The sequence below is a fragment of the Brassica napus genome, chromosome A5 (assembly GCF_020379485.1).
Source record: "Brassica napus cultivar Da-Ae chromosome A5, Da-Ae, whole genome shotgun sequence".
NCBI lineage: Eukaryota > Viridiplantae > Streptophyta > Magnoliopsida > Brassicales > Brassicaceae > Brassica > Brassica napus.
In genome coordinates this window covers 24,358,275-24,377,884 of record NC_063438.1, presented here as the reverse complement: position 1 = coordinate 24,377,884, position 19,610 = coordinate 24,358,275, and the positions used below count along the sequence as shown (strand labels likewise).

At 36.8% G+C, this 19,610-nt stretch overlaps 5 protein-coding genes across 9 annotated transcripts; 2 read left to right on the top strand and 3 right to left on the bottom strand.

Annotated features, from left to right (window-relative positions):
• Nucleotides 1-199: 199 nt before the first annotated feature.
• On the top strand, nt 200-4,440 carry LOC106452297 (inactive protein kinase SELMODRAFT_444075). Of its 2 annotated transcripts, none has more exons than XM_013894367.3 (10): nt 200-430; nt 909-1,489; nt 1,581-1,747; nt 1,839-1,933; nt 2,016-3,028; nt 3,106-3,266; nt 3,347-3,423; nt 3,512-3,659; nt 3,734-3,883; nt 3,970-4,440. In XM_013894367.3, exons 2-10 carry the CDS (start codon nt 1,303-1,305, stop codon nt 4,213-4,215), a joined length of 2,244 nt encoding a protein of 747 aa, XP_013749821.2. In that variant the 5' UTR covers nt 200-430; nt 909-1,302; the 3' UTR covers nt 4,216-4,440. The 2 variants fall into 2 exon arrangements, with proteins under 2 accessions (XP_013749821.2, XP_048635838.1); XM_048779881.1 differs by lacking the exon at nt 200-430 and adding an exon at nt 615-804.
• Nucleotides 4,430-6,860, bottom strand: LOC106452298 (U2 small nuclear ribonucleoprotein B''). 4 transcript variants are annotated; one of them, XR_007339567.1, is made up of 11 exons: nt 6,569-6,825; nt 6,394-6,456; nt 6,245-6,326; nt 6,071-6,145; nt 5,917-5,989; nt 5,778-5,820; nt 5,533-5,648; nt 5,361-5,430; nt 5,206-5,288; nt 4,943-5,122; nt 4,430-4,846 (listed from the first exon to the last, which is right to left on the bottom strand). XR_007339567.1 is itself a non-coding variant. In XM_013894369.3 (11 exons), exons 1-10 carry the CDS (start codon nt 6,764-6,766, stop codon nt 5,092-5,094), a joined length of 834 nt encoding a protein of 277 aa, XP_013749823.2. In that variant the 5' UTR covers nt 6,767-6,825; the 3' UTR covers nt 4,430-4,846; nt 5,076-5,091. The 4 variants fall into 4 exon arrangements, 3 of the variants coding, with proteins under 3 accessions (XP_013749823.2, XP_013749822.2, XP_013749824.2); XM_013894369.3 differs by having other exon boundaries at nt 5,076-5,122; XM_013894368.3 differs by lacking the exon at nt 4,430-4,846 and having other exon boundaries at nt 4,912-5,122; nt 6,569-6,860.
• Nucleotides 6,861-7,727: 867 nt separating this feature from the next.
• Nucleotides 7,728-8,609, bottom strand: LOC106345400 (PRA1 family protein F3-like). Its single transcript, XM_013784599.3, has one exon. The coding sequence runs from the start codon at nt 8,426-8,428 to the stop codon at nt 7,883-7,885; it is 546 nt and encodes a 181-aa protein (XP_013640053.2). The 5' UTR covers nt 8,429-8,609; the 3' UTR covers nt 7,728-7,882.
• A 1,268-nt stretch (nt 8,610-9,877) lies between these two features.
• LOC106452300 (3-epi-6-deoxocathasterone 23-monooxygenase CYP90D1) lies at nt 9,878-13,160 on the bottom strand. The gene is made up of 7 exons (XM_013894372.3): nt 12,801-13,160; nt 12,327-12,651; nt 11,692-12,102; nt 11,245-11,334; nt 10,962-11,147; nt 10,753-10,874; nt 9,878-10,424 (listed from the first exon to the last, which is right to left on the bottom strand). Exons 1-7 carry the CDS (start codon nt 13,055-13,057, stop codon nt 10,340-10,342), a joined length of 1,476 nt encoding a protein of 491 aa, XP_013749826.2. The 5' UTR covers nt 13,058-13,160; the 3' UTR covers nt 9,878-10,339.
• Nucleotides 13,161-16,215: 3,055 nt separating this feature from the next.
• Nucleotides 16,216-18,139, top strand: LOC106345401 (mini-ribonuclease 3). The gene is made up of 7 exons (XM_013784600.3): nt 16,216-16,481; nt 16,595-16,725; nt 16,850-16,939; nt 17,221-17,273; nt 17,390-17,492; nt 17,603-17,747; nt 17,855-18,139. Exons 1-7 carry the CDS (start codon nt 16,283-16,285, stop codon nt 17,881-17,883), a joined length of 750 nt encoding a protein of 249 aa, XP_013640054.1. The 5' UTR covers nt 16,216-16,282; the 3' UTR covers nt 17,884-18,139.
• The last annotated feature ends 1,471 nt before the right edge of the window (nt 18,140-19,610 follow it).

The following is a 19,610-nucleotide window of genomic DNA, read 5'->3' as shown; positions in this document are numbered from 1 at the left end:
CATAAGTTCATAACCAATGCTCTGGGATTAACTATAACTTTTAGCCGAAATCATTCAAAATTTCAAACATAATCATATTAGTATTATTTTTTTAAAGTTAAAACATTAAATTGCATATTAAAATGAAACAAAAACAGCATTGGAAAAGACACAATAAATAACAGTAATAAAACAGAGAGAGAGAGAGAGGGGGCTGCCTGCATTATTTAGTAGGACTACAAAGATAGTTATTTTGTTGTTACTAGAGAAGGCTAAACCCAAAAACCCTTTAAAAAAAAAAAAGAAGCTGTATTTCACAACTTCTTTCTCCTTGGCGGTTTACTTATTATCACCAGTAATTGGATTTCATCTGTAGTGTTCTGTGCTTTGATAGTGAAAGGAGAGACGAAGCTTGAAGACAGACACACACACACAATCAATGCTTCTTCTGGTAATTTCATTTTCTCCTATGTTTCTTCTTCTCGTCTGGTCTCACTCTCTCCTTTTTCACTTGTTTGGTTGAAATCGTTTTCATAGGCGGTGAAATTCATGAGAGAGAGCTTAGCTAGTGAATTTTATTTCCACCAACATTATTATAATCGTCTTCTTCTTCTTCTGCTGGCAGCTTGTGACAAATAATTTTAAATGTATTTAATCCTCTTGTCCGTTCTCTTTGGTTTTATTAGTTGAATCGCTGGAAAAATTCTTTTTCGTTCTCATGAAATTCGTTTTTTTTTTTTTAATATCTTCACTCACACGTTTTTTTTTTCTGTTCCTCTCGTTCTTTTCTTCTAGTCTTAAGTATTTTAAATGAAGGATTTTGAGGTTTTTAATCTCTAACCATTTTGATTTTTTTCTTCTTTCTTCAGAGTCTTCTCTCTTTGATTCTTCAATCACAATCTTTCTGCTTCATTTTGTGTATTTTACAGGTGGAATTTTGAAGTTGTGGACAGATTTTTGAAAGGGTGGAATCTCCTCGTGTCTTGTCTGCTCGAGAGGATTTTCGCTCTTTGTGTTTCTTTGTTGTTGTCAGATTTAAAAAATCAAGAGGCTGTAATAAGCTTTTGACTCTGTGATTTGACAAAAGGGTGGAGGTTTAGGGATCTTTGAGTTGAATCCGTTCTATGTGAATTCATTGGAGGAGGGAGAGAAAGAAAAGTGCAGAGAGAGGAAGAGGTGTTGTTGTCAAGTTTGTGAGTTTTTGTATTCATCTTCTTGGTGTGGGGGCAGTTGCTAAATAATGCAAAGCTAGAAGAATCCTGTTGCCTTTGTGTTATAAAAGACATACGAAAAGAGGGACAAGAAACTTTCTTGCTTTCTTAAATGAGTCGTTTAGTGAAGCGAGGGAAACAGGAAAAGCCTATAGTGTCTGATGGGGCTGAGAAGGTTATCGTCGCTGTTAAAGCCTCTAGGGAGATTCCAAAGACAGCTTTGATTTGGGCTTTGACTCATGTTGCTCAGCCTGGGGATTGCATCACGCTCATTGTTGTTGTCCCTTCTCAAAACTCAGGTACTTTTTCTTGCCTTGGCTTATCTCTCTTTGGATGTTTTGTTTTCTCTGTTTATTCTTCTCTTATTTTTATTTTCTGATGAATGTGTAGGAAGAAAACTTTGGGGTTTCACTAGGAGTTTCCCTATGTTCGCTGGAGATTGTGCAAGTGGTCACCGGAAACCACATTCTGAAGCACTTCCAGCGATTAAGAGTGATCTTACTGACACTTGTTCCCAAATGATTCTCCAGCTTCATGATGTCTATGATCCCAATAAGGTTTTGCTCTTATAGCATACATGTGTAGCTCTCATGAAAGCATCACATCTTTCTCATATTTATTTGTTATGGTTGTTTATGGTTACTATAGATAAATGTCAAGATTAAGATTGTTTCTGGATCACCCTATGGAGCAGTTGCTGCTGAGTCTAAGAAAGCAGAAGCTAACTGGGTAGTGCTAGACAAGTAATAATCTACTTTCCTTTAGTTTTGTGGCTGAACAATTATATTTATTTTCCCAACTTACACTGTGATTTTTTTTTTACAGACACCTCAAGCAGGAAGAGAAACGGTGTATGGATGAATTGCAATGCAACATCGTGGTGATGAAGCGTTCTCAGGCAAAAGTCCTGCGCTTAAATTTAGTTGGATCGCCTAGGAAGGTTGCTGAGAAAGGCTCTCCTTCTTTACCAACCGGACAAGAAGCAGCATCTGAAAAAGACACAAAGAACACAAAAGGATCGTCAGATTCTAACAGAGACCTTCCTGTAACTCCCACTAGCAGCCCTGAGCTGGGGACACCATTCACAAGCACAGAAGCGGGGACTTCATCAGTGTCAAGCTCTGACCCTGGCACTTCACCGTTCTTCACTTTGGGAACAAGCGGGTACATGAAGAAGGATGGAGCATTGGTCATCAAGGAGAACGATGATTCCGGCTCTGAGACCGAGAGTGAAAGTCAATCACTAGCGTCTACAAGTATGAGATTCCAGCCGTGGATATCAGAATATGTTAGCACACATCGCCATTCATCCCTAGACGCCGATGACAGGGCTCAAATATCCACTACAAAGGCTTTGCTTGAGAAGTTCTCTAAGCTTGATGTAGAAGCTGGTTTGTCCTCTAGTAGAAGGATTGATCTGGAGTTTAGTGGAAACGTGAGAGATGCAATATCACTCTCTCGTAATGCTCCTCCTGGCCCGCCTCCTCTTTGTTCCATCTGCCAGCACAAGGCGCCTGTGTTTGGGAAACCCCCTAGGCTGTTTTCATACGCTGAGCTAGAGCTTGCGACTGGTGGGTTCTCACAGGCTAACTTCTTGGCAGAGGGTGGATATGGATCTGTTCATCGGGGTGTACTACCGGAAGGCCAGGTAGTTGCGGTTAAGCAGCACAAACTGGCGAGTTCTCAAGGGGATGTAGAGTTTTGCTCCGAAGTGGAAGTTCTCAGCTGTGCTCAGCATAGGAACGTCGTTATGTTAATTGGTTTCTGCATTGAAGACAGGAGACGGCTCTTGGTTTATGAGTACATATGCAATGGCTCACTTGACTCCCATCTATACGGTAATGATGATTCCTAACATTTCCATTTGAGTTTGTGGTAAAGAGAATGTTTTGCTAAGTATCAATCTCTTATCCAGGTCGTCAAAGGGAGACACTGGAGTGGCCAGCACGGCAAAAGATTGCTGTTGGAGCTGCAAGAGGTCTTCGGTATCTTCACGAAGAGTGCAGAGTTGGTTGTATTGTCCACAGAGACATGCGTCCTAACAACATCCTCATCACTCATGATAACGAGCCACTGGTATTGGTCGTTCATTGTAACAACACATGTTTGTTTCATATGCTCGTTGGTACTAAGACAGCTGTTTAAAATTCTATCAGGTCGGAGATTTTGGTCTAGCGAGATGGCAGCCTGATGGAGAACTAGGTGTAGAAACACGAGTGATAGGAACCTTCGGGTGAGACAGACAACAACTTAAAGCTATTTCATATTCCTCCTGAAACTTCAAACTGTTGCTAAAAGGAAAGTATGTTGTGGTTGTGCAGCTATTTAGCTCCAGAGTATGCTCAAAGCGGGCAGATCACAGAGAAAGCGGATGTCTACTCGTTCGGGGTTGTTTTAGTTGAGCTAGTCACTGGCCGCAAAGCCATTGACATTACTATGCCGAAAGGCCAGCAATGCCTCACTGAATGGGTAATGAATGAATTCACGTTTTAATTATTCAGCTAAAGTAAAATAGTACTGATGCTTGTTGCTTGTGTTCTCAGGCACGTCCGCTACTTGAAGAATATGCTGTAGAAGAACTTATAGATCCAAAGCTTGGGGACTGTTTTGTAGAAAGTGAGGTCATTTGTATGCTTCATGCAGCTTCCTTGTGCATACGTAGAGACCCACATTTGAGGCCACGCATGTCTCAGGTAAAACCCTTGCAGTCACTCTTTATTTTCAGGATGATTCAAAACTTTCTGATGATACTAATAAATGGTCTGGTCAATTCTAAAAGGTGTTGCGTATACTGGAAGGAGATATGATAATGGATGGGAACTACTGCTCAACTCCAGGCTCAGAGGCAGGCAACAGAAGCGGGCGGTTGTGGGCGGAACATTACAGTAGCGGTCAGCTAACAAAAGATGGGTATGGGTCAGATAGGTTCAGTGAAAGGCTGTCTGTTGAAACGCCAAGACTAGCTTTAAGGGAAAAGGAAAGAGGCCAGAGGTTGGAACTAAACAACCACAACAAGCAATACTAAAAGGATTAAGAGAGTAAAATCAGATAGAAGTGTCTTATGATAGGGCCCCCTGTTTTCAGTAATGTGGTCCAAAGCTGGGAAGAAAGCTTTTTTTTCTCTGACTCCTTTGTTATTTTTGTTTGTATAGCGGGTAAGATGAAAGAAAAAAACAGTTGCTATATATGTTATCAAGGAACTTGAAATTGTTTTTTGGGAAAAGGAAATGATTACAAAATGACAAAACAAGTAGAGGCTTCAATCTTCTTTTGAATTTGAATTATTGGTTTTGGAGGGTCAAGAGATTTGTTATGCAGTGTGTACACACAGAGAGAGGAACAAGAGAAAACAAAACACTGAAGGCTTTCCTTACAAGCACGACAGTGCAAGTCTTTGCCAATGTAATAATGATGCATGAAAAACTGAGTTGCCTGCCAATACAGTGATGCATTGGGTCCTTGCCTTGGGGTATCTTTTCTGCCTATCCGCATCACCAATCAACATTTATTTCTCAATTGAACAAAGATAAGATGCTATATATACACACACAAAGAAAAGCCCAAAACTGGAGAGGACATGGGTGGGGGCAGTGATTAATTGACCTTCAGGGGACCATGACAAGACCAAGAACTTGATTCACTCTATCCAAGATCATCTGCATATGCACAGAAATATCCAACACAAGATTTTAAGATCTTTAACAGTAAAAATCTTGGAGTCTTGAGTAATCTTTGGCTAGATAAATATATACACATATTTCGAAGTGTCAGCATAGAAGGACCCATCTTCATGACAACAATTAAACTAGTGGTGACTTTAAAAATAAGAAACACATGTTCCTTTGCTTATGATCCCTCAATCATGTTCTCGGAAGCTAGGCTTACTGTTTATGAGAATCTTCTACTGTTTCCTCATCTTGGATCTTGCATATCTAGAAGAAACAAAAACCAAAGGGTGACAATCTAGAAAAATGAGAAATTTGAAAGTAATCGAGAAAATGCAAGAAAAAACTACTCTATATGCATGCCGCCTCGGTCTGAAGACGATAGGAGGTTGCCTTGAAGATCATTCATGACATAAGTCGCTTGTTCAATTTCCTGTAATTAGTGAGATTTATAAAGACTGCAAAGACAAAAAAAAAATCATAAGCAAGTAGTAGCAACTGATACCTCAAAATCAGCAAATGCAACTGGCATTCCGCCTCTTGCTCGGATTTTCAGAATATTGAAACCAGGATACCTAGCAGAGAGATCACAGATCAATTAATTTTACAAAACCAATAATACTTCAAGAAATATAGAAATTCTAATGCTTTAAGTTTAAGTTATTGCATAATGTTACCTAGACAGGAGTTGTTTGAGTTCATCTTCTGTACAATTAGGCCCTAGATTGGCTATAAACAAGGTGGAACATGGTCGAGCACCAGAACCTCCTTCAAATGCTTTTTCCAAATGCCCCTGTTAGCAATGTGTCTTTTGAACCATAAACAAGGCTATATGGAAGTAACAATTTGAGATTTTCCTAATCTTCACCGGACTAAAGATAGCAAGAAACTGGTTGATAGATTAGATTTGGAATGTACTTACACTAGTAGGTGGTGCTTTACTATCTTGATCAGAGTCCACTTCGCTGTAAATTAGCAATAAGATATCAGTATATACATTAGTCTCCTGCTTCTGATATATAAGACTAAAAAACCAAAGCTTCTAAATGCACTTTTCAAACCTTTTGGTACTATCGTTTCCCTTTGGAGAATTGCTATTCCCCGGTTCCTCCGCCTCATCAGGATCGCTTTCCCCTAAATGTATCAAAAGATTAATCAGAAACACGAACTTACAACTAAGAAAATTTACAAGGTAACCAGAACAACATTATCAACCTTCACCACTCTGGCCGTCCTGAGATTTAGATGGTTCCTTGTTTCTGTTATCAATCACCACATAAGGCCCACTTCCTGTTCACATATACCGTTTACTTACTCATCGTCTTCTACTACTTACTCACTCAATAGCAAGACAAGCACAGAGTAAAGTGTATGTATGTATACGCATACCTGGCCTTTCTTTCCTTCTAGAGTTTGATCTAGCTACTTCTATATGCAGAGTCGATCCTGTCTGAGGATCAAACTTCACACCCTGTGTAAAAAGACTACACTATAACATATCACTATCAAGTCACAAGTTCGATCAAAGTGAAGCTCACATTTAGCTCATTCATTGCAGCCATAGCGAACCCATGACTCGAGAACGTTGCAAACGCAACAACCTGAAACACTCATAACGAATAAAAATAAGTACTTTCAATAACTTTAAGACATTAACAGAATCATAAAGTATCCATCTTTCCTCTAACACGAGTTCTGGGGGAAGTACATAACCTGGTCGCCGCGTCCGGTGTACTTGAGCTGTGAAGACTCGAATCCGGGACGACGGCGGAAGAGGTTGTGGATCTCACGAGCCTTGACGTCGTCAGGCAAGCCGGAGACGAAGAGTGTGTTGATCGCCCCAGGTTCGTCGGCGAGTTGCGGAAGAGGATGAGGATTGTAGACGTAGTACGGTTGGTGATACGCCGCCATTTTTCTCTCTGGCCGGCGGCGAGGTTGACGGTGGTAATAATCGCCGGCGTTGGGAGATGATATGTAAATATAGACAATGGCCTTCTTTTGGAGTCCAATGGGCTTATGTTGGGCCTTTATTAAAGTCTTGATCCAAAATCTACTCTCCGTTTTGGGCTTCATAATGACTTTTTTGATTTTAAGTTAATTTTCTGAACTTTCATGGGGTTTTGACAGGGCCTAACAAAATGTACACACATGTGAGCTTTCGGTCCCCTTTCCTAACTTTGAACCAAAAGATGAATTACATGTAAAAACTTTACATGATGCAAAAAGGGAATATGAGAATGTTTTTTTTTTTTTAGTTTATAAACAACACTATATTATGTTTTTTTTTTGTGGGGTTTTTGTATAGTGTTGTTGATGACTTCTTCTTTTGATAACTTATTACTACAGTTATTATTCCTAAAGAGAATCATTTGAAAATAGATTCATAATTTGAGATAAGATAAGCTTAGAAAGGTCATCTTTTTTTAATTATATAGGGTATCCAAACCCCAGATAAATGGTCAAGACTAGTCACGTATTACCACATGTCGGTTTCTCATGTTTCTAACGATGTTGAAATGTTAATTTTTCAGTAACTGGGATTCGTGGTTTCACCGTATTGGTCCACGAGCCCAGGTTTAGAAATGTCATCAAAACTAAGTAGTCTGTACTTATGCAGGCCAAAGAGGAAAAAACAAGGACCTACATTATTGAACTAGCTCGAGAAATTTATAGTCTCATTAATCAGTTGGTTTGTGTTATTTTCGGTGGACTAGTCCAACTCATTGCTTGAGAGTAAATGAGTACTCAACAATTCCTGAGTCTTGGATTTTATATTTAACAAACCTTGTAACAATTTAGAATGGTTCAGAGTTCAGACTTCAAACTCGTAATAACGTTCGTCACCCAAAACAAATGAGAAAGAAGTCTCAACTCCCAAACCAAACTCACACCAATATAATAAATTAAAAGTTATTATCACATATCAAATGATAAAACAAGAAAAATAATATAATATACAAAACTAAAATCGACACATGAAAAGTTCAAGATCAATCAATCAATCGGTTCATGTCGACGGCCATGACGTCAGGCAAGAGTCTCAGCCATCGCCGCTTTTTCATCCAAGAAGAGATCATCCGTCTTCCTAACAACCGCATGGATCAAAACCAACACAGCTCCGATCAACAACGCTCCAGCTATGTTAAGCGTCGCGTTGGTCAAAAACAATAAAACGATAGTTATCACCGATAAACAAACCAAGACCGTCTTATCATCGACCTGATAACTAAACAGCTTGATAGGCTCGTCGCGGAGGAAGTAGAGGAAGATCCAGACAAAGACCAACACGGTTAAGACGATGAGCGACGTGGGATGCTTGATGAGGCTTAGGAAGATCACGACCAAGAAGACGATCGCGTAGTTCGTCTGGAAGTAGACAAGGTTCTTCTTGATTCTTGAGAAAGCGTCTGAGAGGCCGCGAGGGATCCCCACGGAGTGGAAGTCGAACATCACTCTCCATGGGCGGCGCGTGGCGAGCCCGTCTTTGATTTGTTGTTTGACGCGTGAGACTGAGTCGAGATCCACCACCGGGGAACCGTGAGACGACGTCGGAATGGCGCCGTAGTTTGTCATTATTTTATTGTTAGTTATGGAATGGAGAAATAATGAAAGACTGTTGTAGTTTATAAACTGTTAGGTGATGCACATTTGCATTTGTAGATTATAGGGAAAAAATGGTTATAGAACAAAACAAAGATTTTCGACCAAAAAAAGGATAAAACAAAGATTAAAATTAGATAAGATTTCGACCAAAAAAAAGAAATTAGATAAGATCGTGATTATTTTTTACAGAAAACATGTTTTGAAAATATTATTATAGATTACGTGAGGATCTGATTAACTATCTGGTCAAACGTCTGAAAATTATATTATCTAGATTTGGGAAACAGCAACTTATACTAGTAGATTAATTACATGTTAAGTACAGTTTAGTTCATGTGAAAGTGAATAGTATTCAACTTAATGAAGATTTTGATAAAGTAACGGTGACAGACAAGAGTCACCGAGGAGATGACATTATTGAATTGTCCTACAGGTTGCACGTGGTCCCATTCTAGAGGAGTCTCAGTCTCTCTGGCATGTAGTTACTGTTCCAACAAATGTTATGTCGGCATACATGAGGAGTCTCCCCACCCACCTACTTAACGCCTTTCCAATCTCATTGATTTTGGGCTTTTTATGAACTTAGTTTAATGGGACTATCATAAATGAGGCTCGCTTTTGACAATATATGAGCCCAACTTCTTATTATGTCACCAGTGCGCTAGACGCTGAGGTTATTGTGATCTCTTAGGATAAAATGTTCTAAAGATTAAATTATTGGTTGGTCATGGTGTGATGATATTGGCTGTTAGTGATGTTAAGTGACAAGTGACAACAACCCTTATCGTGTTACGTTTAATTTAACTTCAGTGGGTTGTTATGTTAAAAAAAAAAAACTTATCTTATTGGAAGATAAGAATACCACTTTCTTACTCATCATTATATAACATCTAAATTATTGGAGACCAAAGGTTGCCCCTTAACTTTCATCATTTCAAAATCATAAACAAATCAGAAATTGGTAACATACCAATAACTCTGTAACTACTTTAGAAATTACAAAGTAATGACTGCTGATTTTTAATCCAGTTAATTAAAAAAGAAAAGATTGAATAAGATGGGTACACAATAACACAGAGAGACTCCAATATATACACATGTTCGCGATGCAGAGCTTGATATCGTCTGTTTCAACATAATCAACAACGGTAACGTATCTTCAATTTCTCTCCGGCCGGCTCAGCGGCTCTAACCTTTTTTTAAGCAGACCTCACAGGTTTACTTCAATATTGCAGACCTCACAAGTTTCGTTTGACAATTAGAATTATCATCTAAAGCATATACATCGCACAGGTTTAGTTCGACTTTGATACTGAGAACTATTAACTAACGAAAAAAACGAAAATACTGATGTATAAGTATATCTTTGCTAGAGCATGTGCAAACTTAAATTTATTTCATAAACTGAAAACGAAGATATCAAAATGAATGATTGGTCAGAGTTCATAAAATTCTCTGTAATGATGTCCTAGTACACATTACGAAGAGGAATAGTCGTGAAAATTAATTATGATTCTATAGTGATGATATAAATATCATACACCTTTGTACAAGTCAAAACGAGAAGTTCCAATGTCGACAAAATAAATAAGCAGCTGGGATCCACGTGGAACCCTTTCAGCAACCATAAAGGTTTTGAGATTTTGTCGTTATATGTCTTTTGACGGAAACCGACAAATAGTTGACACGGGTTTGTCACCTCCCACACGTGTGATTGCCTTTTTTGTCTCTACACTCTATCATGTATGTCGTCTTTACTGTCTCACTATCACTTTCATCTCACTCCCACTTTCAAACACTCGTGTGACTTGTAACTTCTTTAACCTTTTACACTTAACTAATGCAAAATTGATTCTCCATTTTCTACTTATTGAAAGACAATCATCTTCTTTTGATCCAAATGGGTAGTTTGTTCTTCATATGCACTGTAGGAAAATTTATAATTGTATCTTCTTCTGCAACCCATCTGCATAGCATAACCAATGTTATAAAATCTTTAGACTTAGATCATTTAGATTTAGATTTGAATGTTAATTACTAGCTACAAGTTTTTTCAAGAAATACATTTCCACTTTTGTCTTTTAGTAACTGAGTCCAATTTGTCAAAAGGAGATGAGACTTATATGGTCCTAACGTACCGGTTTGTCTAAAGTCTTGAACACTTACCACACCTTTTATCTCTTCCTTTTGTCATCAAATTTAAGTATTTACCATATATATATGAAACAGTGACAAAAAAAAACCATATATATATGAATAGTTCTGTAATAATATCATGTAATTATTTTTATTACCTGAAGCGAGTGACAAGATGGTGAAGGAAAATTGAAGCTTCAAGACGGGCCAAATCAAGACCAGGACACAACCTCTGGCCACCTCCAAAAGGACTGAAACTACTCGTGTTCATGTCCCTTTCCTAGTTAAGAAAAACGTATATCTACTTAGATATATAATTCGTCTTAAATATTTGGTTGTGTAACAACTGTATTTGAGTGATTCTTACTTGCCATCTCCACGGATTGAATTTGTAGGGGGAGTCATAGTGAAGTTTATCAAGATGGACTGATCTGAGATAAGCCAAGAAGCACCATCCTTTTGGTATCACGTACCCTTTTATTTCAACATCTTTCATCGCTTTTCGCATCACTCCAATTATAACATTTCCCATTCTCAGTGTCTCTGTAATGACCTGGTGATAATGATTGGTGATAAAATTTTATTAAACGACCCAATAAACCTTTTCACATATAATTAACTTATATCAAGGAAAAGGAGAATATATATACCTTTTGTGTAAAAGGTAAAGACAAATAGTCATTCCAATATAGTTGCTCTCCTGTCAACTCCTTCAAACTTTTCAGCTCCATGTTTTCTTCCTGATAAATCATAAATATTTTAAGTAGAGCTTATAAAATTTTCGTGGCAATCATATATCCACGAGTTAATATGAGTTTCCAACCCATTATTAATTTCTTTTACCTTACTGAGTGATTTGTTTCTCTCTATTGTGAAAGATAGAAATAAAGGTTTATCACTATAGTATTATCTTTTGTTTTTCATGTCTAGAAGATTTTATACTGGAGTTCATACTACAATTTAAAACTTATAGCCATTACATATATATATTCTTGGAACAAATTCGCCTATACATTAAAAATCTAGATTCAACTTGGATTAGAAGAAGGGATTACGAACTAAACTATCATCACTTGAATATGGTTTAAGTTTATTACCGTTAGAAAATGAAGAGCTGTAGGAGAATCGGATAGAAATTTGACAGCCAGAGTGATGAGGACAGGTACCGAATCGTGGCCAGGAATCATCATGTCAATCATATTGTTAGCAATCAAATTGTGAGTTAATTTTTCACTTGAGTCCTTAAGCAGCACATCCACAACATCTTTTGCAACCGCACCATCTTCTTCTTTGTTTTTTGCTCTCCTGACTTTGTCTCCTATGATCTTTTCAACTTGCTTCACCATCTTTTTCTTAGCTTGGAGAGATCTATGAAGTTGGGTTCCAGGCAAGTTAATTGGCAGTGACATGAGTCCTCTGATGAATTGTTCAAATTCTTCCTTCAACTCTTCTAATTCTTCTCCTTTCTCTACACTTATCAGTGCCTTTGCAAGTACTTTGAATGCAACCTACCAATTAAAATAAAATAATTAATCACATGTCAAAACATAATTAAAAGGGGTAGTTCTCATAAACAAAAAAAGCAGAAACTTGTAATCATTATATCAAATGTAATGATTGTAACCATGTTCTTTAAAATAAATAATGGTCCGTGGTGGTATCATTATGATTGCCCTATTTTTTTTTTCAATTAATGCATGAAATATAATAATTAAGGGAAAAGTATACTAACATTCTTGGAGACATCCTGGAGGAGAACAGGTTGGTCCTCGGACCATAGATCCATGGACTCGGACAAAAACTTGTGCATGTCTCTAACGATTTGAGCTTTGAGAGGTGGTGACTTTAAGAACGAACCGACTAATCCATGGAACCTTCTGTGTAAACTCCCGTTTATCAGAAGTATCGATGATTTTCCCATGAGCTCCCTCACCGTTTTAGGGTAGAACGGCACAAATGCCGTGGAGTCGCTCTGTAAAACTGCTTTATTAACTTCTGCGTCCGTCGACACGATCGTGGCCGTTCCAAATATATGCGACTTAAAAACTCTACCATACCTTTGCATACAGAAAAACAAATATATATATTTATAGATTTTAGAAAAATAACGTCGTTAAAATGGCAAAATGTCATACATTCCAGTGGTTTAAATTTTGTAAATATACTGTGAACATTAAAGGGTGAAGAGAGGGAGAAGAGTTCATACATAAGTTGACGCTTGTCCATGAAACTCTCGGGATAGTCAGAGTAAGCAGAAGAGACGAACTCGATGGTTTCTCCGAGGATAGGCCATCCCAAGCTTCCTTGTGGAAACCTTGGTCCGTAGCTGTGAGTACTAACATGATCAGTAAGTTTCTTCTTTGAAACTGAGGATGTTCTGAGACCGTTGATCTTGTTAAAGATGAAGATAATGATGACAAAGAGGACGAAGGACAAGAGTAAAAGTGATGAAGAAATATCCATTAATGTTTAAACTTAGTCGCACGCACACGAATGGGTTTGTGTTTTAATTTTTTGGTTGTTTGTTTTTGGGACTTTCTTTCACTTTGAATCTGTCCTGGTATCTCTCTTTATATAACTTTAATCATGGTGCGGTGTGGCAACAAATCATGTGGCTGATAATTCTTTTATTTTATTTCAGAATTTATTTATTTAATTTTAGACGTGATAATGTTGAAGTATATAACTGGTAAGATAGTACGTCGTCATTACACTCAATAATCCTCATTTCGTTAGACTATAACCTGCAAAGTGCAAAGCAACGCAACGCAACGCAACTTACAAAAACACACAAATAGAATATAGTAGGAAAAGAATAAGAGATGAAGCATGAATGGCGAAAGGATAAAAAAACAAATTAAGCATATATTAGAAATCATACCTCTTTTATTAAAACCGTTAATTAATTATTTAAAGATTATATCCAGTTTTCAAACTATCTTTACATGATATTATGGACTTGAAAAAAATATCTTTCTACTTAGAACATGAAAATTGAAAAGAAAAAGAAAGGTGTTACAAAAAAAAAGATGAAAGAAAAAGAAAGAAACAAGTTGTTTTATCAAGCTGGTACTTGTGTATCCATAATTTGAGCCAAGCAAATATCAATTATTTTCCAAAATTTTATTTATTATTTTTTTGGTAAAATTATATTTGAAGAAGTAAGGTTCTATAAGGAAATGAGAGAATAGATAAAGAATATATCGAAAGAAAAGTGTGCTAATTGTCTTTTGGCTTGTGGGGTATCTTGGGTGCGCATTCGTGCGAAATTCCACTAGGCCACATATCTTATTTCACCACATATATTAACACATCTTGTTGCCATGATCGTAGTGGATACATGCATGCTCATATGTATCATGTATGCGCGAAGATATTCAGGAGAATACAATTATAGTATCTGGGTCTGGGTGTGTACATCACATATGTCAATACGTACGGGGTTACGACTTTGCGATTGCATGTATGATATCTGGTATAATATATCAGAACGCGTTTCCTTTTGAGACTTTGAAAAATGTGGTTTGCTTTTGAATTGGTAATTTGGTTCGTACGAGATCAGAAACCGGTTAAAATGTTAACGACAAGAGATGTATTGAAGCTTAGTTTAGTCTAATACAATTATGATGCCAGACTGGTCAGCATCCAAAAAACCATACTCGAATTTTGGACTTCAGATATGTTAACCATGGAACACTACGTAATCAATGCCTTCAGTAAAAAAGAAACATATTACGTAATCAAACGAAGCTCTACAAATGAAAGCATGATACTTTTATTTAAGGACAATTTAATCTCCTCGTGAATGGACCACATGCACACCACCTCACTTTCATACAGCTTGTGCATGTATGATCTCTGGTATAATATATTAGAATCTAAAGAAGTGAGATTGTTTAGCCGCTTGACTACTTTGATTATACTAACTTTGAGCCTAAAAGCCACTGTTTTAGTTGTAATTTAACATCTAACCTTTTGACTAATGCCAAACAATAAAATTAGCGATTCTCTTTTTATTTACTTTATAATAGTTTTCCCAATAGTATTAATTCTTTGGTAAACTTATGATTCTTATATAATATCTATAAACGCCATTTATAAGCTTTTCAATCAAGCAATACCTAACACGGGAACTATCTTTATATGATCGTGCATCACATTAATTGTATATAAATTTTGATCAAGAGAAAATGAAAGACACTATACAAATTAGTGCTTTAATCATATCTAATTATTGCATGAGTACCTTTGATTTAAGGTCGTGCACCTTTGGAAATCCGAGAGGGTTTTGAATAAAGCATATGAAAGTTCTTAATCTATTATTTACTCTTTTTTTCTTTTGTGAAAACTGAAAATTATAGATCTGTATATTGTCTTGCCCAAAAGTCTCAAAGATTGAGAGTTGACAGAATAGAATAAGAAAAAAAAAAGCCAATTCAAAATTAATGAGAGTCAAATAATATGCAGTATTTATAATTTTGGGGAGTTGTGGGGTTGTTTTCATTTGGACCATATCTCCATGTGAAGAACCAGTTGAAGTTAACAACTGGAGTATATTTTTGCCCCATTTGATTTCACAATCTCTAGGGTTTTGGATAGCCAAGAACACGATCCTTTGTCCTCTTTATGACATTGATGCAAAACCCAATACCTACCATTTTGACCATTCGATGAAATTTATGCTATACTTTTTGTAATCTTATGCAAGTATAGTATATATCTTGTTAAGTTCAATAAAACAACGCACATATATATATGATGTTAAGTTGTTAACTAGAAAATGTTAAATCTGAGCAAACACTATAGAAATCGAAACTTTCTAAGTACTTAGTCTTTGATGCCTACATGACCGTACGTAGTCTGACTGAACCCAACCCCAAACATCAAGAAGAATTGTGTCTCAAATTCAAAATTTGAATTCAAACCATATACATATATACTATTTCTACCGGTACGCATGCACCTGAATAAATTATATCAATCAATATTGATTTCTTGTCCACCAGGCACCGGTTCACCTTTTTCCTCTAACATGCATTTGAACATCGTTCATAATAACAAGATGGTGGTCTAGTGGTAAGCGGACTTCAGGATTGCTTACCAGGTTTGAAATCACCTACTACATTTCATCTTGTGGCCACAAGCCTATTTTCGATCCATTTAAATATTTGAAATAAGAGTATATCCGTAGACTACACCATCATTTGGATATTAGTCTGGGTCATTCCCAGGACCAAAAATATCCCTAAAATTAGAGGAAAAAATATAGATCGATCATTGCTTCAATAGTCATGCTAGCTCATGTGTCTCAACCCGCATTTGTAGCTCAATACGGACAAGAAAACATAAGCAAAAACGCACAGTCTCTGGTTTAAACAAACATCGTCGTTTGAGAATAGATAAATGTTTTTAACCTTTAACCTTATGCAAAAGAACATGCAAAACCTGGAGGGCCCTCGGTTAGGTGTCGAGAAGTTATATAACACACTACACGTAAGTGTAAAGAAATAGGCCCAGCTGAGTAAAGAAAAAGGACCAACGTAGTAAAACCCATCACTAAAAGCCCATTGAAGGCCCAATTATCTCATACGACGTCGTAAAAGTTGCTAGCGGACCGTCGTCGCCTTATCGTTGGAACTGACTCAAAAACGAAGAAGAAAAGAAGAAGAATCACAGAGTAAAGCTTCAATGGTGATTTTATCGGCGAGCTCGACCGTGAGAGCTGCCTTGGATACACAGCCTAGACTCCCATACAACCCTAACGCCCCTCGTAAAGTAAAGAAAACTCCTAACGGCAACTCTTTCTTACCGCCGCCTTTACCTCCTCCGCCGTCTCCGCGAATCAGCATCTCCGTCGACGATTTGCTCAAGCGACCCGAAAGCAAAGGTAGACGCTTTCTGAATGGAATCGCGTAGATAAGACGAACCCTGATCAAAAGTTTCAATTTTTTTATGGTTCTGTTGGAGATATGGTTTACTAAGATTGTGTTGTGTGTGTAGAGTTGAGTGTTGAAGTTGATGATAGTTACATGGGGTATGAGACGTGGTCTCCAAGTCCACCGAAGCTTGAGAAGCCAAGATCAGTCTTCAATGCTGCTTCTTTAGCCTTTATAGGTGATTCCATCTATGAGGTTCGTTTTCCACATTGCTCTCCTGCTTAGAAGCAAGTTTTTTTTGTTTGTTGCCATTAATCTTTGTGCTAAATGCAGATTGTAACTACTCTCTCACGGAATAGCTTCTTATTGGTTTATGCAGTTATATGCTCGTAGGCATTTCCTTTTCCCTCCACTTAGTATTGAAGATTATAACGATCGTGTTAGAGCTGTGGTGCGCTGTGAAGCTCAGGTTTGTCATCTCTTGACCTCCTTTTGTTTGCTCAAATCAGTATTTGAATATGGTGTTATGTTATTGAAGAAGCAGTGTATTGTGTTTGCTTTGTTACATGGTTTTGCTTATTATTTTTATCTAATTACACTGTTTATACGAGAAATTCAATTGGTTCAGCTTAGAGATATTAGTAGTTTTATTTTCCTTTTATCTTAATTCAAATTTTAGACTTTAAACTTTTGAGTAATTTTTTTGTTACAGTATGTTAATTGCTAACTTTGTCTCATGATCTTGTTCAGTATGCTCTGCTGAAGAAACTTATTGATGATGATTTCCTAACAAAGGAAGAGAGGTTAGTACACTAAACCCATTTATTTCAGCATCCAGCTTTTCTCTGTAATTGAGTTGAGAAAAGTGATTTCACTTGTCATTGATTGTATCTGTCTGATGAATGTGTATTTTCTGCAGGGATGTTCTCAGGTGGGGGAAGAATCTAGGCTCGGCTAGAACTCGTACAAGAAGGCGTGCAGGTGTTGCGGTTTATAACAAAGCATCATCACTGGAGACACTGGTAAGTATCCATCAATAACTAACCTTACACTGTGTTCTTCTGTGTGCTTCTACCTCTGCTTGAAAGTAAATCTTATTATTAAGCCTGCCTTCCTCTGTTTCATTTTCCAGATTGGTTATCTATATCTGACTAACGGGAAAAGATTAGAAAAAATAATGGAGAAGCTAGGATTCTCAAGCGACTCTTCGACTGAGATCATGATTGAAATGGCCAAGCCAAAACCATCAGAACCAAACCTGCCTTCCTTTATACTCAGTGAGTTAAATCTATCTTCACAAAATGAATCATACAATTCATTTAGTTGATAATCTCAGTAAAGCGACACATATCATAACCATCTCTTTTTTGGGGTGAATTTGTAGATGAGCAAGTAAGCACCACAGTAGTATAGTAAAGGTTGCTTACTCTCTGGGATCATGGAGAAGCTAAAAGATCATCAAGTTTCCTTAGTAGGCCGGTTTAGCATTTCACTGTTCAGTTAAATGGAGAGACATCATTATTATATAAATGTGTAACTCTATTCCTGCTGGTTCTCAAATCAAAATGCCCATTTTTGTCTCTTCTGTCCCAACTATGATGCCTGTACTACTAACAAAGATATTATATATAAACAAAAATCAATGACATAAAATATCAAGTTGAATCAAGATGATTTTTATATAATACTCTGCAAGTTGAGCCAATGCTAATCGTTTATTAACTTTTTTCACTTCCAAGATATTATTCATAAACACGATAATAAATCGTAAATGTGACCCTCATCATTTCATCTAATCCACAACATCAGCATCCTTATCCAAAGATGAAAAGCGAAACAAGTATCTAGTAGTCTATAGTATATATAAATTAAAAAGCAATTTTAATGCGACAGTAGACTAGATTCGGTTGTCATTAGTGACTTGGCTTTCTGAGTAGGCCTAAGTTGAACTATAGGGCCCATAGCCGGCCTAAGAAAACCTGTTACTATTGCAATGGATTATAATTGACCGACCAAATCAATCAATGTGAGAGATTCCTTATATAAAAATATCACAAATTTCTGATCTTTCTTTACTCAATAAATCTTTCTTTAATATTACCAAAATTAGATGACACGAACGAAGATAACATAAAAGGGAAAATAGTATATCAGAATAATAAATACAATTACATATTTTTTTCTGAATGAAATAAATTTTCATATTTTCTTCATCAAATATCAATTGTAGTGTTGTTTATTTGCATGGTCGTAACGGTCAATTGTAGAATCCTACGACATATAAATGAATAATATTTGATTGTAGGTTCTTTAAGGGCATCTGCATCAATGAACCTTTAAGGGGGTCATAATTTTAATTTTTTATTATTTTTTTTTTATTTTTTCGTTTGATTTTTTCTAAAAAAAAAAAAAAAAAAAAAAAAAAAAATAATCGGACCAATCACGGGCCGCCACGTGGCGTGGGGCCCGCGTTACAGGGGTGAACTCGTATCAGTGGAGAGAGCTCACACGAGCTGGGTTCATAATTTGTGGATTATTATAATAATTTTTTTTTTTGGGAATTGTGTGAACTTTATAGTTAACCCCTTGATGCGGGTGCTCTAACAACAACAAAAAAAAGATAGGTCGAGATTGCATGTTGCAACTACATGCAAACGAACATGATCATGATTTGTGTTTTTAGTTAAGATATATCTTAACCCTTTTTTCTCTCTTTGAACCCAACAAGAACAGTACATTTTCGTTTTGCTAGAATTATATTTGTTCAAATCGTATCGGTTGTATTACAAGGGGTCCCTAAAAAGATTAGAAGATCGAGATTGATGGGAATGGTTTTAAATTTGAATATGTGGCAGTCTCATCCATATTTTTTTCTTGTGTGCATAAGATAAATCATATAAGGATTAAACAAACACAAACAAACAAACAAACAAAAAAAGAAGATAAAACACATCGTATTTTTGTAGCTCCTATCTTTTACACATAAATAGCCACTCGTTTTCTTTGTAACGTCGATGCCTTATTGTCCTATAACATTGCACATTATCCAGTAGATGTCCATGGCTCCCACCGACAAGGTTGACGTGTCACGCTTATCGTGGACCCGACGTTCTCTCCCACTTGTTTGTCATCCTAATCCC